The following is a 17,031-nucleotide window of genomic DNA, read 5'->3' as shown; positions in this document are numbered from 1 at the left end:
TGAGCACAAGGAAAGGTAAGTCATCTTATTTTTTAGTTAAACGTCAAATTTAAAGGGCCTTGGTTAAACATGTACAGTGTGCATTTGTACATAACTGATCAACACAAGCTGGCTGATGATTTCAACAAACTGGAAATTTCTTTTTTTCTATAGCTTAGAAAATATATTTCTTATAATCAAAGTGCCAGTTTTCGGCATTACATTTTCGGCAACTGATAGACGGCATCTTGAATGAGGAGAGCATCATCTAAGGCAAAATTTGGCGGGATATATACACCGCAAACTTGACGTCATCAAGATAATATAGTCACAGACGTTCGGCCTTTAAATTGACCTTACATTTTGTTAACAACAGGGTGGTTTTCTGTGGAATATATTAAAAGATCACGAGCGGGAAATCTTTGCCGATTTTTGGCGCGGTTTTAGGGAAAATCGGGGCGGGAAATAGAGCAGAGTTTGGCACGTGGATTCCTAGGAAACATAATGATGATATTGAAGTGTTATATCCCGCCATATCTGCTGAGTATTGTAGATTTGACAAAAAGAGAAATGTCGAGCAAGGTTTCACCATTTAATCCCAATATTTTTATTATTCAAATTATAACAAAGATTGTATTTTGGTAAGAATGAAAAATGCCAAATTTGCGACAAAAGTGTGCCGAAATGTTGTCATGTTTCTATGCAAACACCTTGGTGTCATTACAAATGTTTTGGGGTTAGGGTAGTATATGAGATGTTCGTGATTTACTTAAGCATGTATTTGGTTAAATAAGGTTTATTTTGTACTCATTATTTCATTCAAAATTCATTTCTGGAAGTGGAAAAATTAGACAAAAATAGCGCGCCAAATTTCGGCACGATAGAACACAACGCCATTAGCGAATCTTGGGCATAGCACATCCCGCCATTAGTTGTGCCTATACCATTAGTATGTCACGCTGTGTGTGTACAGCTAGTTGGTAGCGTCGCTTGGGTCTATTAAATATGCATGACTTCATATGAAAAGCATTTGTCAGTTTGCTGATACCAGTCATCTTTTACTCGCAGCGGAAAGACGGTTTCCGTGTTGACGAAAACCGTTGTTCGTCAACACGTCGGCGGAGTCGGCTCGGAGCGCCAGAAAGTACCGGGACATTTGGCTTGGGGTCACAGGGTATCATGAGGGTTGTATATAGATTGAATAGGGCTGTATTGACAGAATACAATGGACTTTACTCTTAGCTATTTGTTTCATCAAGGGTTTTTCTGTAATTCTCAAAAAAACGCCCACGACTTGAGCGATTAAAGAGACGTTGTACAAAAAGAAATAGTGTTGCTGTAAAATGGCCTTTGTCGAGACCCTCAAATTATAGACATTTCAACAGCCCCTATATATAGTGAATACTAGCTTATTTGACGTATTGTTTGAGGGGGAGAAAGAAGAGTATTTAGCCTCCATGGAAACGTAAATAAATATAATATTATTTCCCTTTTGTCGTGGATGGCGTTGTTCGGCACGATGCATGTGAAAATGCGACAAATTGCCAAAAATCGGCATTTTGCCGGTCTTTTGGTATACCATGGTATGGTAATGGATTGTTGGCATTTACCTAGGACTAACCACTACCATTCTTTATTAACGTTAAAAGGCAGTATTGAAGAAGTAAAAATTAATTTAAAAACCTTAATTTTAAAATAAATTCAAAGGGGAAAAAATTAAAGAAAAATGTCACAAATGAATGTCGAAAAATCGTCATCATTTCTTTTGTGGGTAGATCTACTTCTTAACGCGCCAATTTTCGTATATAACCTATGCGGTACCAACTCTAATATATAATAGTAGACCTACATATTAAGGGATTTTAAGATGTCCTTTTAAGTATCTTAATCTTTTATTTTGCATTCTTATCATTTTTTCCGAATCTTACAAATTGTACTGTTTCAATTCAATTCAAATTAAATTTGTGCCAAATTTCGGCATTTTAACGTGCAAATAAGTCCAGTTAACTAGCCCATGGATCATAAGGGTTAAAATGCGTGTAATCCACAGAATTAGCATATATTGTTTTCCTAAAGTGATATTATATTCTTCAAAATACGCATCAAAAAAAGAAAACGTGTTCTCGTAAGAAAATTGAAAACAAATTAATAATCTTAAAAAAAAATGTTGACGAAGTATGTTAAAATTCGTCACCATTTTAGGCGCTTCTTCTATTCACCAAATTCTCGCGGTCATATCCTCATGTAACACGTCTTATAGTGCCTTTGAAATGCGTGTAATCACCAAAATTAGCACATATCCGCATCAAAATGATATTAAATTCTTCAAAATTCGCATAAAAAAAACATGTTCTCGTAAGAAAATTGAAGAACAAATTAATAATCTACACAAAAATGTTGACGAAGCATGTCAAAATTCGTCACCATTTTAGGCGCTTCTTCTATTCACCAAATTCTCACGGTCATATCCTCCTCTAATACGTCTTAATACTGCCGTTGGAATGCAATAACTAAATATATTAGAACATTGACATAAACATCTTTTATTTTGTCAGTACAAATGTCTTTATTTTTAATCAAACGTAAAACAATCGTGGAATCTCAAAATCTCAAAAGGTGCCAAAATTCGGCATTTTGTGTTGCGTATGTGATTATCTATGGGTCACGTCGGTTCGACCAAGAGATATTGATCTAAACAAGACACGAACGTTTATTAAATTTGTTTTTGATTACTTTTTCAAGTCTGATGCACGAAGAACATTGACAAAATTCAACTAAAAAAGTGAGCGAGAACACAGAATTTTAAAAGATGGTCACTATTAAACCAGTTACCTTTACCAGTATATAGCTAACCTAACTATTGGTGGCATCAGCATACTATGGTACTGAACTTGCCTGGTCGATTACATTAACCCTTTATGTGCTATTGGGATAAATGATAGGCCCTATGCACGTATATTGTAAAAACACACTTTGTTTCTATTTTAAAGATATTTTTCGCGAATCTTTGTTGATATTTTTCAATGATTTTACCAAGTAAAAATCGCAGTGATTTTGTGAATATTCCAATCTCATTGGTCCTTATACTGAAAACAGAACTTGCTTGGGCATACGGATGTCAGGCCCACGTTAGATAAACAGTAAACAGATAGATATTTTCATTTGTATGAAAGGTATTATATTTAATTTTCGTACAAAGGATTAAAGATGTTTCATTATTTTTCTATATTTAAAAAAAGTAAGTCGTCAGCACTTAGTTATTTTTGCGAAGTAAGTCAATTTGGACACCAATATAAACGGGCCTACGTGTACGTGTACTAACAAATGTCACTTTCAAATACTGGTGTTCTATAATTCATAGAACTAAGTGAAGTAAGTTGATCAAATATTGAAACAAAAACTATTTTTCTTATAAAATATGTTTTTGCCATTTGTTTGCGCAGAACAATGTGCACAATACATTTTTTGCACAAAATTGGGTAATATTTGAAGTGAATTTTGCCGAAATATGTTCTTAATGTTATTAAAATGATATTAACATTTCTTCTTTCTTAAATTCAATAAGTCGTATTCACTCCTCACCTGGCTGAACTCTTAGTTAAATGTCTGCACAAAAATAATTATTCTGGCAGCTTGAGAAAAGTAACAAATTTTAGAAACCATCGAATGTCCTATTTTTTAAAGACCCGTGCACATCGGGACAGGATTGCCAACCTATAATAAAGCAAGCTATATAAGACATTAAATTAAAGCAATACTTACAGTATCTTACGTGAAAATCTTAATAAATTGAACAAATTTAGAAGCATAATTTACTTTTATGAGAAACATAAACAAATATAAAATATGTGTGACCAGAAAAAAATCGTACATGTATATAATGTGGAGTTCGCTGTATTGTTGTTGCCGAATGGCGCCCTCTGTCAAAATGAACATAATCCTATATAAACAAGGGAAGAGGCCTACGCATCATACACTGGAACATGGAAACATGGAAACATTACAAACTAGCGCACGAGATCAAATTAATGATGCTTAATCGTATTCTTAATATATCAATATACAGGGGAAAGAAGAATTACGCATCGCACACTAGCGCAATTAAACATGAATTTTACAAATGGAAACATTACATACATAGGCAGATATACCAGAGTAAAAACTCCGGACATACCTGCCTGTGCGGGGACTCGAACCCCAGACCTCTCGCTTGTCGGGCGAGCGCTCTTACCACTGAGCTACACAGACTGTCCCTGATAAACAGGACTCAAGTCTGGTACTTATGGATATGAGCAGTCATGCGGGGTAAACAGTACAAACAACACATTACATACCAGTGTACGAGATCAATTAATGATGCTTACCCGCCGGCCTAATATAATCATGCAAACAAGGGAAGAGGCCTACGCATCATACACTGGAACATGGAAACATGGAAACATTACAAACTAGCGCACGAGATCAAATTAATGATGCTTAATCGTATTCTTAATATATCAATATACAGGGAAAGAAGAATTACGCATCGCACACTAGCGCAATTAAACATGAATTTTACAAATGGAAACATTACATACATAGGCAGATATACCAGAGTAAAAACTCCGGACATACCTGCCTGTGCGGGGACTCGAACCCCAGACCTCTCGCTTGTCGGGCGAGCGCTCTTACCACTGAGCTACACAGACTGTCCCTGATAAACAGGACTCAAGTCTGGTACTTATGGATATGAGCAGTCATGCGGGGTAAACAGTACAAACAACACATTACATACCAGTGTACGAGATCAATTAATGATGCTTACCCGCCGGCCTAATATAATCATGCAAACAAGGGAAGAGGCCTACGCATCATACACTGGAACATGGAAACATGGAAACATTACAAACTAGCGCACGAGATCAAATTAATGATGCTTAATCGTATTCTTAATATATCAATATACAGGGGAAAGAAGAATTACGCATCGCACACTAGCGCAATTAAACATGAATTTTACAAATGGAAACATTACATACATAGGCAGATATACCAGAGTAAAAACTCCGGACATACCTGCCTGTGCGGGGACTCGAACCCCAGACCTCTCGCTTGTCGGGCGAGCGCTCTTACCACTGAGCTACACAGACTGTCCCTGATAAACAGGACTCAAGTCTGGTACTTATGGATATGAGCAGTCATGCAGGGTAAACAGTACAAACAACACATTACATACCAGTGTACGAGATCAATTAATGATGCTTACCCGCCGGCCTAATATAATCATGCAAACAAGGGAAGAGGCCTACGCATCATACACTGGAACATGGAAACATGGAAACATTACAAACTAGCGCACGAGATCAAATTAATGATGCTTAATCGTATTCTTAATATATCAATATACAGGGGAAAGAAGAATTACGCATCGCACACTAGCGCAATTAAACATGAATTTTACAAATGGAAACATTACATACATAGGCAGATATACCAGAGTAAAAACTCCGGACATACCTGCCTGTGCGGGGACTCGAACCCCAGACCTCTCGCTTGTCGGGCGAGCGCTCTTACCACTGAGCTACACAGACTGTCCCTGATAAACAGGACTCAAGTCTGGTACTTATGGATATGAGCAGTCATGCAGGGTAAACAGTACAAACAACACATTACATACCAGTGTACGAGATCAATTAATGATGCTTACCGCCGGCCTAATATAATCATGCAAACAAGGGAAGAGGCCTACGCATCATACACTGGAACATGGAAACATGGAAACATTACAAACTAGCGCACGAGATCAAATTAATGATGCTTAATCGTATTCTTAATATATCAATATACAGGGGAAAGAAGAATTACGCATCGCACACTAGCGCAATTAAACATGAATTTTACAAATGGAAACATTACATACATAGGCAGATATACCAGAGTAAAACTCCGGACATACCTGCCTGTGCGGGGACTCGAACCCCAGACCTCTCGCTTGTCGGGCGAGCGCTCTTACCACTGAGCTACACAGACTGTCCCTGATAAACAGGACTCAAGTCTGGTACTTATGGATATGAGCAGTCATGCGGGGTAAACAGTACAAACAACACATTACATACCAGTGTACGAGATCAATTAATGATGCTTAACCGCCGGCCTAATATAATCATGCAAACAAGGAAGAGGCCTACGCATCATACACTGGAACATGGAAACATCCTATATCTTTATAACCAAATGGCCATTCTCACCTGGTATGGCGCTGGTCATATTGTATGTTGCTGCCCAGCCATGTCATGACAGGTTGGTATTTGTGTCAACATTTTAGGTGTAATTTTAGAAACATAACTTTGGTTGATTTGATTGTGAATTTCTCGTGTCTTTATTTTTCAAGTCGTTAGAAAATTCGTTTGATTTGATGTTAATCCAGAAAAATACTATATGGAATCCAAGTACCGGTATAAACCTATCAGACACGGCGTCCTCTCTCAAAAAGCTTGATCACTACTCGCGCTCGGCGAATTCATATCGCCCGGCACTTAATAGATAGGGACGATTTATATTATTAAACCGTTACTCATCTCTCTGCTGAATTTATATGCCTGATGATTGGCCCATAAAGAAACTTTGCTCATCATTTTTTTGTCTCTCTTCTTTAACAGGCTCAATTTAAAACAGATAAAGCAGCAGTGTACTATCAGAATGAGTGAGTTATCAGAAGTTAGCCGATTTCGTTGGCTACTTGCTTCGTTAGCAAACAACCTCGCCCTGAAGAAATTCACAAAGTTCAAACACTACTATCAGATCAATTAAGTGGTGTTGACACTGGAGATGGTGCTCTTGGCGTATTCGACGCTTTGGTAAAACAGAATCGAATTCACGATGAGGACATGGGACTACTGCGGGTGCTGTTTACTAGTCTCGACCGTAGTGATTTGTTAGAGACGGTAGAATGTTACGACAGAGAAAAGGGTGCAGTGGCGAAGATATTGAAGAAGAATTCGTCAGTTTTGGAGGTAAGATTATAACAATTTGCTACACTACCTATATTAAAATGGGAGTGTTCACGTATAGTATTTGATGTATTTACCCATTTTAAAGTCTTTGAACTCGATAAAATAAAACATAGGAAGGATAATAAAATTAAAGAGAAAGTATTTGGACCATTAATTATGTAGCTTGGTCGTCGTTTCGGGACGCAACCACTGGCCGCCACTTTAGAAGAACTTTAAGTAATGCAACTATATATGAAGTGAAAACATTATTGTGGGTGACACTTTGCGCGTTTGCACTCAAATATTAAAACAAATAAAGCTGACACACAAGAGAAATGGGATGGGTTCAATAATGGAGATCCCACAGCTTAAGGGGTGTCATTTCCATCGTATGATTTTTCTCAGGAGGTATAAGAAAACACAAACAACTTTGGGTTTGATATATTATTGGCCTCTAGAACTGCAAGACCTATGTAAACAAATTTGCGAAATTGGCTTCCTTGATCAGGTGTTGACTCATTTTCTATGAGATCGATGTATTAGTGTTAAGAAATACACTGCAGTTTTCTATTTTATTTAAATGATAAAGCTGGAAAACTTGGCTCATGCCATCCCACTCGCCTCAAATAAACGTCCCCTTAGTGTGTCTAATTGTGTTGAAATAGGAAATACAAACAGTTTACTTATTATGTTTTCTTCATTGTATTAATTAAACTTCATAGGTCCTTTCTTCGGACGCCAAGACATCCTTTCAGATATAGTAAAAATCCTAGACACCGACTACGACCACATCCATGCCATATCGGTCACCGGAGAGGCTGGAATCGGCAAAACCCGTATGGCAAACGAGGCCTGCATTCGAATGAATGGCACATATAAACTCGTCACTGTTGACCTAAACGGGCTTCCGTCAATGGAGAACGTCTTCTTTGCCATCATGCATGCCTTTGGAGTGGAGAGCTTGGAGTATGAGCTACAACAATTGTACGATTTGCTGAAAGGATACGAATGCTCAGGACCTGATGGTACGTTTGTATGTCGTTATCATAATTATGTATGTATTTTGGAATAGTACGGAGGGCTATGACTGACATGCAGCTGATGTTAACATGATTTATTAATTATTGTCTATAGTTCTATGTTCTACAACTCATCATGTTTAATATGAAGCGTTTATCATATTTGTATCAAGCCAGTGCGACAATATGCATAATTAAGATGTTTTAGACTTAATATTTAACTATTTTCTTTAAAGTGAAATAATAGCCAAGACCGGCCCAATTAAGTGAAATAATATCCAAGATCGCGTGCCGGCTATTGCTATTTTCAATATACTAATATAGTTTTGCTTTCACTTCGACAAGCCACCGTACATGCATATTGACAAAATTGTCACATATGAACATTCCGAGAGAAAATGTTGACAAAACAATTTCACTATATTTTGGCTCTGCGTGATACATGCTGTTGAAAATTAAAAAACTTTACAATTGACTCCCGATGTGGGCCAAAGTAGAGTCATGTTTTACATCAATTTTATTTTCGTCTCTAGGCAACACGATTTTGCTTCTTGACAACGCCGATTCCATGTTGAACCCCGGCTCCGTAGCTCAACCCAACCCAGCGTATAGACAGTTTACAGACGCACTGAGAACCATCACAACTATACCCAATCCACGAGTAAAAATAATGATGACGTCATCGTATCATTTGGACATGAAAGCAAGATTGAGTTCAAAGGTAAAATTGGGTTTCACGCGCAAAAAAATGCAATAATGACGTTGTTTTCTGTTTTAAGGAGCTAAAAGTGATGCAAATTACTTTTGACAATGATGATGATGATGATGATGATGATGATGATGATGATGATGATGATGATGATGATGATGATGATGATGATGATGACGACGATGACTAAAACGGCGGTGACTACAATGCTACAATGCCGAAGACGACGACGATGATGAGGCCAGGGTGATGAGGCGGATGATGAGGAGGAGGAGGAGGAGAAGGAGGCCCGGGTGATGCTCCGAGGCGGAAGATGATGATGATGATGGTGATGATGATGATGATGATTTTGATGATGATGATGATGATGATTTTGATGATGATGATGATGAGTCGATAGCGATTTTGTTGATGATGATGTTGACGACGATGACGATGATGATGATGATGATAATAATGACGTGATAATGATGATGATGATGATAATCACGACGATGACGATAATCATGACGATGATGATAATCATGACGATGATGATAATCATGACGATGATGATGGGACGATAGCGATGCTCATGCTCCACTGTGCATTTTGCTACTTCCGGTGATATTAACAAATTATTTTTGTGGGGAAATCCAGGTACAGGAAAACCTTCCTTGTTCAGTCGTTGATCAATAAGCGTTCTATCATACGGAAGTAACTAAGGGCCATGCGATTCACTTGGGAAGTCAGGATCTCGTGATCACGAGATCCTGAGTTATAAAGTGAACCACATGGCTCTTAGTTACTTTCGTATTATCATAAGTATTATTTTATTTTTACGAGAATGTTATTGTATTTTATTCACAGGTGGTCAATGGATTCCGACTTTTTCAACACAATGGACTTGACTCAGATGCCGTAATCGGTATGTTCCGATATCACGCCGGCAACACTGCAGTAACTTACGACGACGCTGAGGACGTTGCCACAATGTGCGGCAAAAACCCACTGGCAATCAAGGTACTATTTATGAATTTACTACTATAGCAATATTGCAACAATTCTGTCTTGTTTATTCTCATCTCTAAACAGAAATTTTACGAGGGCAAAATTGTCTCCAAAACATGAAAAAAGGATCCGTGTTACCTGAAACTCGCCAATTGCCGCTTTGTCATTATTTCGTTTCTCATGATTATCTGCAAATGAACTGCACTTGGACGGTCGTACTGAAAATAGTTGAGTCTTTTTAATAAATATAGGTTATTTTGACGAATTTGTGTTAATTTGTTTTTGTGAAATTATATCAAATCGTTTCTATTTTGATAAAGTTAAACTATTTTGACTAACTCACAAAAAATATTTAGAGACACACAGTACACATTAAAGACTATGAATAGAGTTTATCAATTTTTTTTATAAATCTATGCACTCTTAAAACAACGTGGTCAAAAGCGACCACGTGCACCTTATCCCTAAATTGTAACCACAAAAAAGGTCCAAATTTGACCACAATTTAGGGGTAAGGTGCATAAGTAAACTGCTACGTGGTCAATTTTGCCCACGTTGTTTTAAGAGTGTAATATGCGTTATCCGCGCCGCTATTACGTACACCAAACGCCCTTCTTTCATTATTCCTTCATCAGATCACAGCCAGTAGACTTCAAGATGGAAGCCTCACCATAGAAGACTTACATCCAACGAAGACATCTCAAAAGACTGACGATGTGACGAACTCACTTTCCGGTCTTCAAATATCATCAAAAGACCAACTTCAGCAGTGCCTACGGTCTTCTTTTGAGTCCTTGCCAAAAAAACATAAACTGAACGTTATAAAACTAGCCGTAGCACCAGGGAGTTTTTCACTCGACGCAGCACGCAAGATCCTGAAAACACACAAGAAGCGTTTGTCAGTGCTTCAATATGACCTGCAAGAATTGAAATATCTGGGTGTTTTAGAAGTGAAGCAAGTAGAATTTAAAGATCTTACTGGAAAGACTGCGGTGTACAGCATGCATACAAACATGCGCAGCTTTCTCATTCAGTTTGTTAAGCAATCTAGTGACTATTCTAAAGTGTTTCACAAAGCACAAAGGCGTCACTTCCAGTTCTACGGCAAGAAACTTAGAAAAATCTCCAAGATGGTACAAGATGATCTGTGTAATGCGCTGGTAAGACTGCGAGAGGACCAAGCCAACTATATTGGCTTCTTGGACATACTTAAGATAACGGACGGTTTCAGACCATCAGAAAATCTTTGGGTCCTCGTCGCATCAGAACTTCTTCTTTCCCCCACCGAAGGACTGAAATTCTTCGGATTCATGGCAGAACAGGCTAAGAAGGATGATGATTTGTATGCCTTTGCAGATCTTAAGTGCTACCAGTTAAAGTATCTGAACAATGTCAAGCAAGATCCGGAAGAACTTCTTCGCCAACTCACAGAAGTACAAGACATTCTTGATAAGAAGATCAATGGCGAAGTAGACGCCTTCAGCAAGCAACTGAGCCTAGCTACCTTATGTTGCCTACGTGGTGAGCTCCTCGCAAAGACCAACAAGACATCAGAAGCAAGACAACTCCTACAGCAAGCAGAGGGTCTTCAGAGACAACTTGATGGGGCCAAGACGTCACATCGGTTCCTGGTATGTCGCGCAGTCAATTCCTTGAAGAATGCCATGAAGCTGACGACCACCACGCCCAAGACTCTCGTTGTGAAGGTAAGAAGATTCTGTTAACAAAAAACGGAAATTTAAAAAGGACACATTTAACATGGTTAATCTATAAATAGCAAAAAATAATAATTAAACTGATAGAAGTTGATTTCTGGACCGTGCACTTGTTATCTGTTATCTCAAAGCATCAGACAAAGTCTTGAATTTAAACATTAATGCCCAAAGTAGTACTTAAAGTTAAACTCTTTGGACATACCTGCCTGTGCAGAGACACGAACCCCCAGACCTTCAGACAGTGTGTCTTAGCTAGCCACCCGTCTGGCCGTCATTTCAGACGGGGAATTAGCTCCTGGGACGGGCAAAATCAATGTCTTTTACAGATGCTACATTATAATTGTAGGTGTTGAGAAAGGCTATTGACCTTTTTAGTAGAGATTTGCAAAACATGTCAATACATATTTGAACTCTTTGAACCTCCAGTGGGCTGCAGAAGTCTGGTAAATGTTTTAAAGGTCAAATTATAGGACAGGCAATTTTATTCAAATGACGGGCAAACCTCAATTCCTAGCTAATTCTTATTATTGGTGCGATCACTTTGATGCTAATAAGAACCTCTAGTAAAATGATTACTATTTGTTATATAATATTATTTCTTATTTTGGTTCCAAAACAGAAGGAAACCAAACAGAGCCCAGTTGAAAGGAAGAATGTTCGAATCCCAGTTGGGGACGAGGAGTCGAGTTCATCGTGTTCATCGGCACTTGAGGGCAGACTTGTGACAAAGAAGAAGGGCAAATCTAAACCAGGTATGCAAACGTATTCCGGTCAAAACACTCTCCCTATTTGTAATGCACCTTACACCTAATTGGATTCAGCCAAATTCGTTGTGTTTTTAGGACACCAGAGTAAGTTTAGTTTGGTTTAAAATGACCAGAAAATCGTGTGTCACAATGCCTCATTTTGAATCATAGGGTGACATACATCAGTACGTGCCGAAATTTGATTTGGCATGGCTAGAAGCCTGCTAGATGGAGTCGTCTATGCAATGTATAGCATAAAGAGTGGATCTTTGCTTTTTAAAACATATAGATAGCTTTATTTTAAGATTTTTTGATTACGTATTCTCAAAGAAGAGTTTGGCCCAAGTCGCTTCAAAAGAAGAGAGACGGGCACTCCATTCTGCATGTATAACCCCCGGGTATAACCACGGGCATCTACATTTGCCTACCGACATGCATTTAGATAATTTGTCTTTCAATTTTATTTTGCAGCCTACTCATCGTCAGATGAGTCAAGTTCATCATGTTCAGATACTCTGGAGGTTAGACTGCCGAACAAGAAAAAGGCGAAACAAAATAAACAAGGTAAAGTTAATATTAAAAGTACAGTGTTATTTGGATGAAACTAAACCATTTCATATACATACATTAGTGATTATTTGAAAGGTACTTAATATACCATGTATATAGTTCTAAAAGGAGTCAATAGGTTCAGTGCATATCCGGCGACACCAGAATTTGAGGGCAAAGTGAATGTCAGGGTGCAGAAATCAACCGATATTTCCAAAATTGCGGCAAAGAGTGGACATTTTCATAACTTTGGGGTTTACTGGGGGAATCTAGGGGGAAAGACGGTTCTGACTGGCGGAATTTAGGCCTACCCCTCATACCCCCGGCGCCTGCATGGTTCAGTGGAAACTTTGCTGCTCTAACTATTCATTTTAAAAGAGTACAGATATTTCGACGGACGATATCATCAGTGATCATTGTAACCGATGCGACGGGCAAGAAGATGACATTATCTTCAAAGACATGCCATTAAAATTGGTAGCTTGCAATCCCATGACTTATCGAGTTTGTTTAATGCTCTGCATGCTAGCCACATGCTTCAACATAAAATATCAAGAGCTATCTCAAGAACCACTGAACCAATACTAGGCTTGTTTGTACTCATTTTAATGCATTTTTCATGCTGATTCCAAATATGGTCATGAAAATTCACATTTCTGAAATTTTTGACTTGTTGTCTGCAGTCGACACCCGCGTGATTTGATATGTCGTATGTTGCGCAATTTACCACTTAGTTGATATGAAGTAGTGAAAAAAGAGAGCAACGAAGAGAATTGATTATTAGAATGATTGTAATACCAGCCGTTGTTTTTTGCATTGACAGAACTCAAAGAAGATGATTCTAGCTCGTCTTGCTCGTCCGATCTAGAAGCCAAACTACCGCCTAGAAAGAAGGCTTCACGTCCCAAACAAGGTATGTAATAATGTATATAAGATTTTTTTGAAGAAGACATTAAAAATAGGAAGTATTTTGATGATACATACAGGTATATTAAAATGATTGGTAGCCTACTTACCCTTCCACGTGTGTGATTGTAAAATCTGTTCTCGCATGCGCCTGTGCGTTTGTGAACCAAAACATGCAAAAAATGCCCTGATGCAAAAAGCTGTTTCTGCCCTCTGCCGACAATTACTGTCTTAATATTGGCATCGGACCTGATAGGTGTGTGGTTGGCATAATACTTGGCACTGTGTGTTGCCACTATTATCATGCTACTCCAGTGATGAAATTATATTAATTTTGTGAACGACGCTAAATATTAGATCCAAACAGTCGGTATGTCGCCTTTAGTATTGGTCCATATGAAGTTGCCAAAACAAATATAAAAGCATTCTAATTATAGTATTCTTATACTTAAAACTTTCGCGAAAATTAATACTAACTTGGCAAATGAATATAATAAGAGAAATCCTACCAAATCAATGTCTATTATGAACTCGGGCTACAAACTATAATCTTGAAAACACATGACGGTATTATTGTAATCATGCATGATATTTTTCTTTCGTTTACAGATTCTGAGGATAAAGTGAAATCGATTGGATCAAACAAATTCCAAGGAAGAGTTGACAAGAATTTGAATCATCTCAATGGTAAGTTAGTTAACCCTAAATGACAGCTTGATTAATTGATTGATTGTTGATTGATTAATTGTTTGATTATTAAATGTGTGGGTATGAGTTATTGATTGATTGAGTGATTGATTGATTGAGTGAGTGAGTGAGTGAGTGAGTGAGTGCCTTAGTATTGCATGGGTGGGTGAGTGAGTGAGTGAGTGAGTGAATGAGTGAGTGAGTGCCTTAGTAATTGGGTGAGTGAGTGAGTGAGTGAGTGCGTGAGTAAGCGAGTGAGTTGGTGGATGATTGATTGATTGATTGATTGATTGATTGATTGATTGATTGATTGATTGACCGATTGATACTTGACCTGTCTGTATCAATACCCATGAAGACTAAACCCAATATTATGCATTTTTCCTCAGATGAGGCTGGCAAAAAGAGAACTGCATCTGGAGGTTCAGGAGACTCGGCAGTGGACTCAGGGAGTATGCATTCATCTGACGAAATCAAAGCTGATCAGCAAGGGTATCAACAACAACAAGCTTATCATTATTGAACAAAGGCCTATAGGATGGATCAAAGATGTGACAATTATTCCAGAGCGGAGATTTTTTGACCTAGATTTGGAATCCAGTGTATATAGCATTCCTTTCGATTCACTAGGCCCAAATGAGCATAGATATGATGAGATAAAACATATCGACAACTTTCTGTGAAGATTTCCCCGGATATGAGGGGCGATTGCATCTTGTTTGTTTATTTATTTGCGACTCAACTCATTTCAAAAATGTGGTTCACTTCTCATGCATTCAATATCTTCTACCGGCCAATGTCTACAGTAACACGGCCCAAACAATTGTTTAAAACAAATTACTCTTTCGATCGTGGAAATTATATAGAGACAACCGTGATGATGGATTCGTATTTTGTGATATAGGACTAATAACTCCGTGTGCTTTTGAAATAAAATTAAAATTGAAGCTTCTCATGAAAGGAAAGGAATCTGAGATATATAATTGTGGGCACTTCATAGTTGTGTGTGTGTTGTTGGAAGAATTATTATCCTGGAATAATGGTGTATATTTACAACGATGCGTTACGAAATGGAGACTTTTAGAACATTTTTGTGGATCATCCGTGGACCAATCAGCTCAGTAAATTAAAGTTATTTTACCCTGTCAACATAATCATCTGTTATAACAGTACTTCAGACCAAATTGTACTTCTTATATTGAGTACTTGAATTTCTACGAAGTGCCAATGATGATTTAATATTTATAAGCTTTTATATAGACTTACACTCTTGGAAAAAAATGGTGTTAGGGTTATTACATAGAGGACAGCTAGGGTTCTAGGCAATTGCAAGAACTTGCAAAATGGTCCTTTCTGACCTTTACAGAACCTTAATCGTAACGTGTAACACTTGGTTCTATCTGGCTTTTGCGGAACCTTGTTAGCACTTGGTAGAACTATTTGGAACTCTATGTTATAAATATTCACACTCATTTTTAGCAATATCCCGAAAAGTTATTGGTATACTCCGAAATATTTATTATACATGCAGACAAATATTACAGTTATCACTATGTGACTTTGATGCTGATAGTAGGCCTATTAGTAGTGAACTTTGGGCCTATATGTATAGGCCTAATATATTACATTGAAACTCGTCATAATATAATACACTCTAAGAAATAAAGGTTCTAAAAAGGTTCTAAAGTTTTCCTGTCAGGAGAATAGGGGCACAAGTATAATGTGTATCAGCTAACTATAATACATGCATGTATTAACTTTTAAGATTCAATGTTCATTCAATAATCATCACTCCTAAAACTGTTTAGCCATTGAACACATTTTTGCCTTCTCCTATAAAACATGTTTAAAGGCTATAACCATTACGTATATATGGCTGAAAATATTATCCATCAAGTAAAACATGTTTATAAAATAGCATTTAAACACGTTTACAAAGTGAAGGCAAGAACGTGTTTAGAAAAGTGTTTAAATGCTAAACTGTTTTTTCAGTGTTACGTCCATTTTGAATGTTTCATTCATTTTACAATTGAAGTTGAAAATGAAATTACACTTATAGGTCTTATGACTGAGAATCATTTAATCAATGCATATGCATTCCTTTTTAGAACAAATCAGTGAGGGGTGGTGCAATAATTATGTGTACCCCCGGTCTGGTGAATTATAGGGGGGCATGTTGACAGGCCAAAAGGTGGGCAAGCATTTTTGGCACGTCGAAAGGGGGGGGGGCAAGCGATTTTTGGCAGGACGAAAGGGGGGGGGGCAAGCGATTTTTGACACAGATATTTTGGGCACCATTTTTGGGCAACATTAGGAACACATTCAAATACTATGTAAAATTTGCTGCTCCTCGCTGTGCTCGCATTATATCATAAGAAAATTTAAATTGGATTCCCTAAAATCTTGCATGTGTAAGGGGGCAAAGAATTTTGGCACATCAAAAAGGGGAAAGGTTTTGGCACGTCAAAAGGGGGGGCAAAGAATTTTGGCACGGCCAAAGGGGAGGGGCAAGCGATTTTGGCAGACCATTTTGAAAATTCATCGCCCCGGGGGTACGCAAAAAACTACACATAATTATTGCACAGCCCCTGAGTAGAATACTAGTATACGAGGTTCGTCGTTGCTATTATTAAAATATCTGGTATTTTAGTTTCACAATAGTAAACATACAAGAACGTTTTTTAAATTTGTTAAATGATTTTTGGCTTTTTTTAAACACTTAAAGTTTTGCTTTATGCATACAAATTTAAATAGATATAA

General features: G+C 37.7%; 1 protein-coding gene and 5 non-coding genes across 6 annotated transcripts; 1 reads left to right on the top strand and 5 right to left on the bottom strand.

Annotated features, from left to right (window-relative positions):
* Positions 1-4,154: 4,154 nt before the first annotated feature.
* Positions 4,155-4,227, bottom strand: Trnav-gac (transfer RNA valine (anticodon GAC)). Its single transcript has one exon. It is a non-coding gene; the product is annotated as a tRNA-Val (tRNA).
* A 367-nt stretch (positions 4,228-4,594) lies between these two features.
* Positions 4,595-4,667, bottom strand: Trnav-gac (transfer RNA valine (anticodon GAC)). Its single transcript has one exon. It is a non-coding gene; the product is annotated as a tRNA-Val (tRNA).
* A 368-nt stretch (positions 4,668-5,035) lies between these two features.
* Positions 5,036-5,108, bottom strand: Trnav-gac (transfer RNA valine (anticodon GAC)). Its single transcript has one exon. It is a non-coding gene; the product is annotated as a tRNA-Val (tRNA).
* A 368-nt stretch (positions 5,109-5,476) lies between these two features.
* Trnav-gac (transfer RNA valine (anticodon GAC)) lies at positions 5,477-5,549 on the bottom strand. The gene has a single exon. It is a non-coding gene; the product is annotated as a tRNA-Val (tRNA).
* A 366-nt stretch (positions 5,550-5,915) lies between these two features.
* Positions 5,916-5,988, bottom strand: Trnav-gac (transfer RNA valine (anticodon GAC)). Its single transcript has one exon. It is a non-coding gene; the product is annotated as a tRNA-Val (tRNA).
* A 1,688-nt stretch (positions 5,989-7,676) lies between these two features.
* Positions 7,677-16,437, top strand: LOC140171792 (uncharacterized). Its single transcript, XM_072195121.1, has 9 exons — positions 7,677-7,975; positions 8,503-8,690; positions 9,528-9,680; positions 10,304-11,374; positions 12,003-12,135; positions 12,601-12,693; positions 13,502-13,591; positions 14,194-14,271; positions 14,661-16,437. The coding sequence occupies exons 1-9, from the start codon at positions 7,789-7,791 to the stop codon at positions 14,792-14,794; spliced, it is 2,127 nt and encodes a 708-aa protein (XP_072051222.1). The 5' UTR covers positions 7,677-7,788; the 3' UTR covers positions 14,795-16,437.
* The last annotated feature ends 594 nt before the right edge of the window (positions 16,438-17,031 follow it).

Source organism: Amphiura filiformis, chromosome 15 (assembly GCF_039555335.1).
Source record: "Amphiura filiformis chromosome 15, Afil_fr2py, whole genome shotgun sequence".
Lineage (NCBI taxonomy): Eukaryota > Metazoa > Echinodermata > Ophiuroidea > Amphilepidida > Amphiuridae > Amphiura > Amphiura filiformis.
Note: the sequence above shows the minus strand (reverse complement) of the source record. Positions and strands in the feature narration are given on the sequence as shown.

What these genes read in the sequence shown, in the direction of transcription:
- LOC140171792 (XM_072195121.1), top strand. Translation starts at nt 7,789, where the DNA reads ATGGCAAACGAGGCCTGCATTCGAATGAATGGCACATATAAACTCGTC. An exon ending in GAAGGGCAAATCTAAACCAG is followed by an intron (nt 12,136 to 12,600) that starts GTATGCAAACGT and finishes TTTATTTTGCAG; the next exon opens with CCTACTCATCGTCAGATGAG. An exon ending in GAATTTGAATCATCTCAATG is followed by an intron (nt 14,272 to 14,660) that starts GTAAGTTAGTTA and finishes ATTTTTCCTCAG; the next exon opens with ATGAGGCTGGCAAAAAGAGA.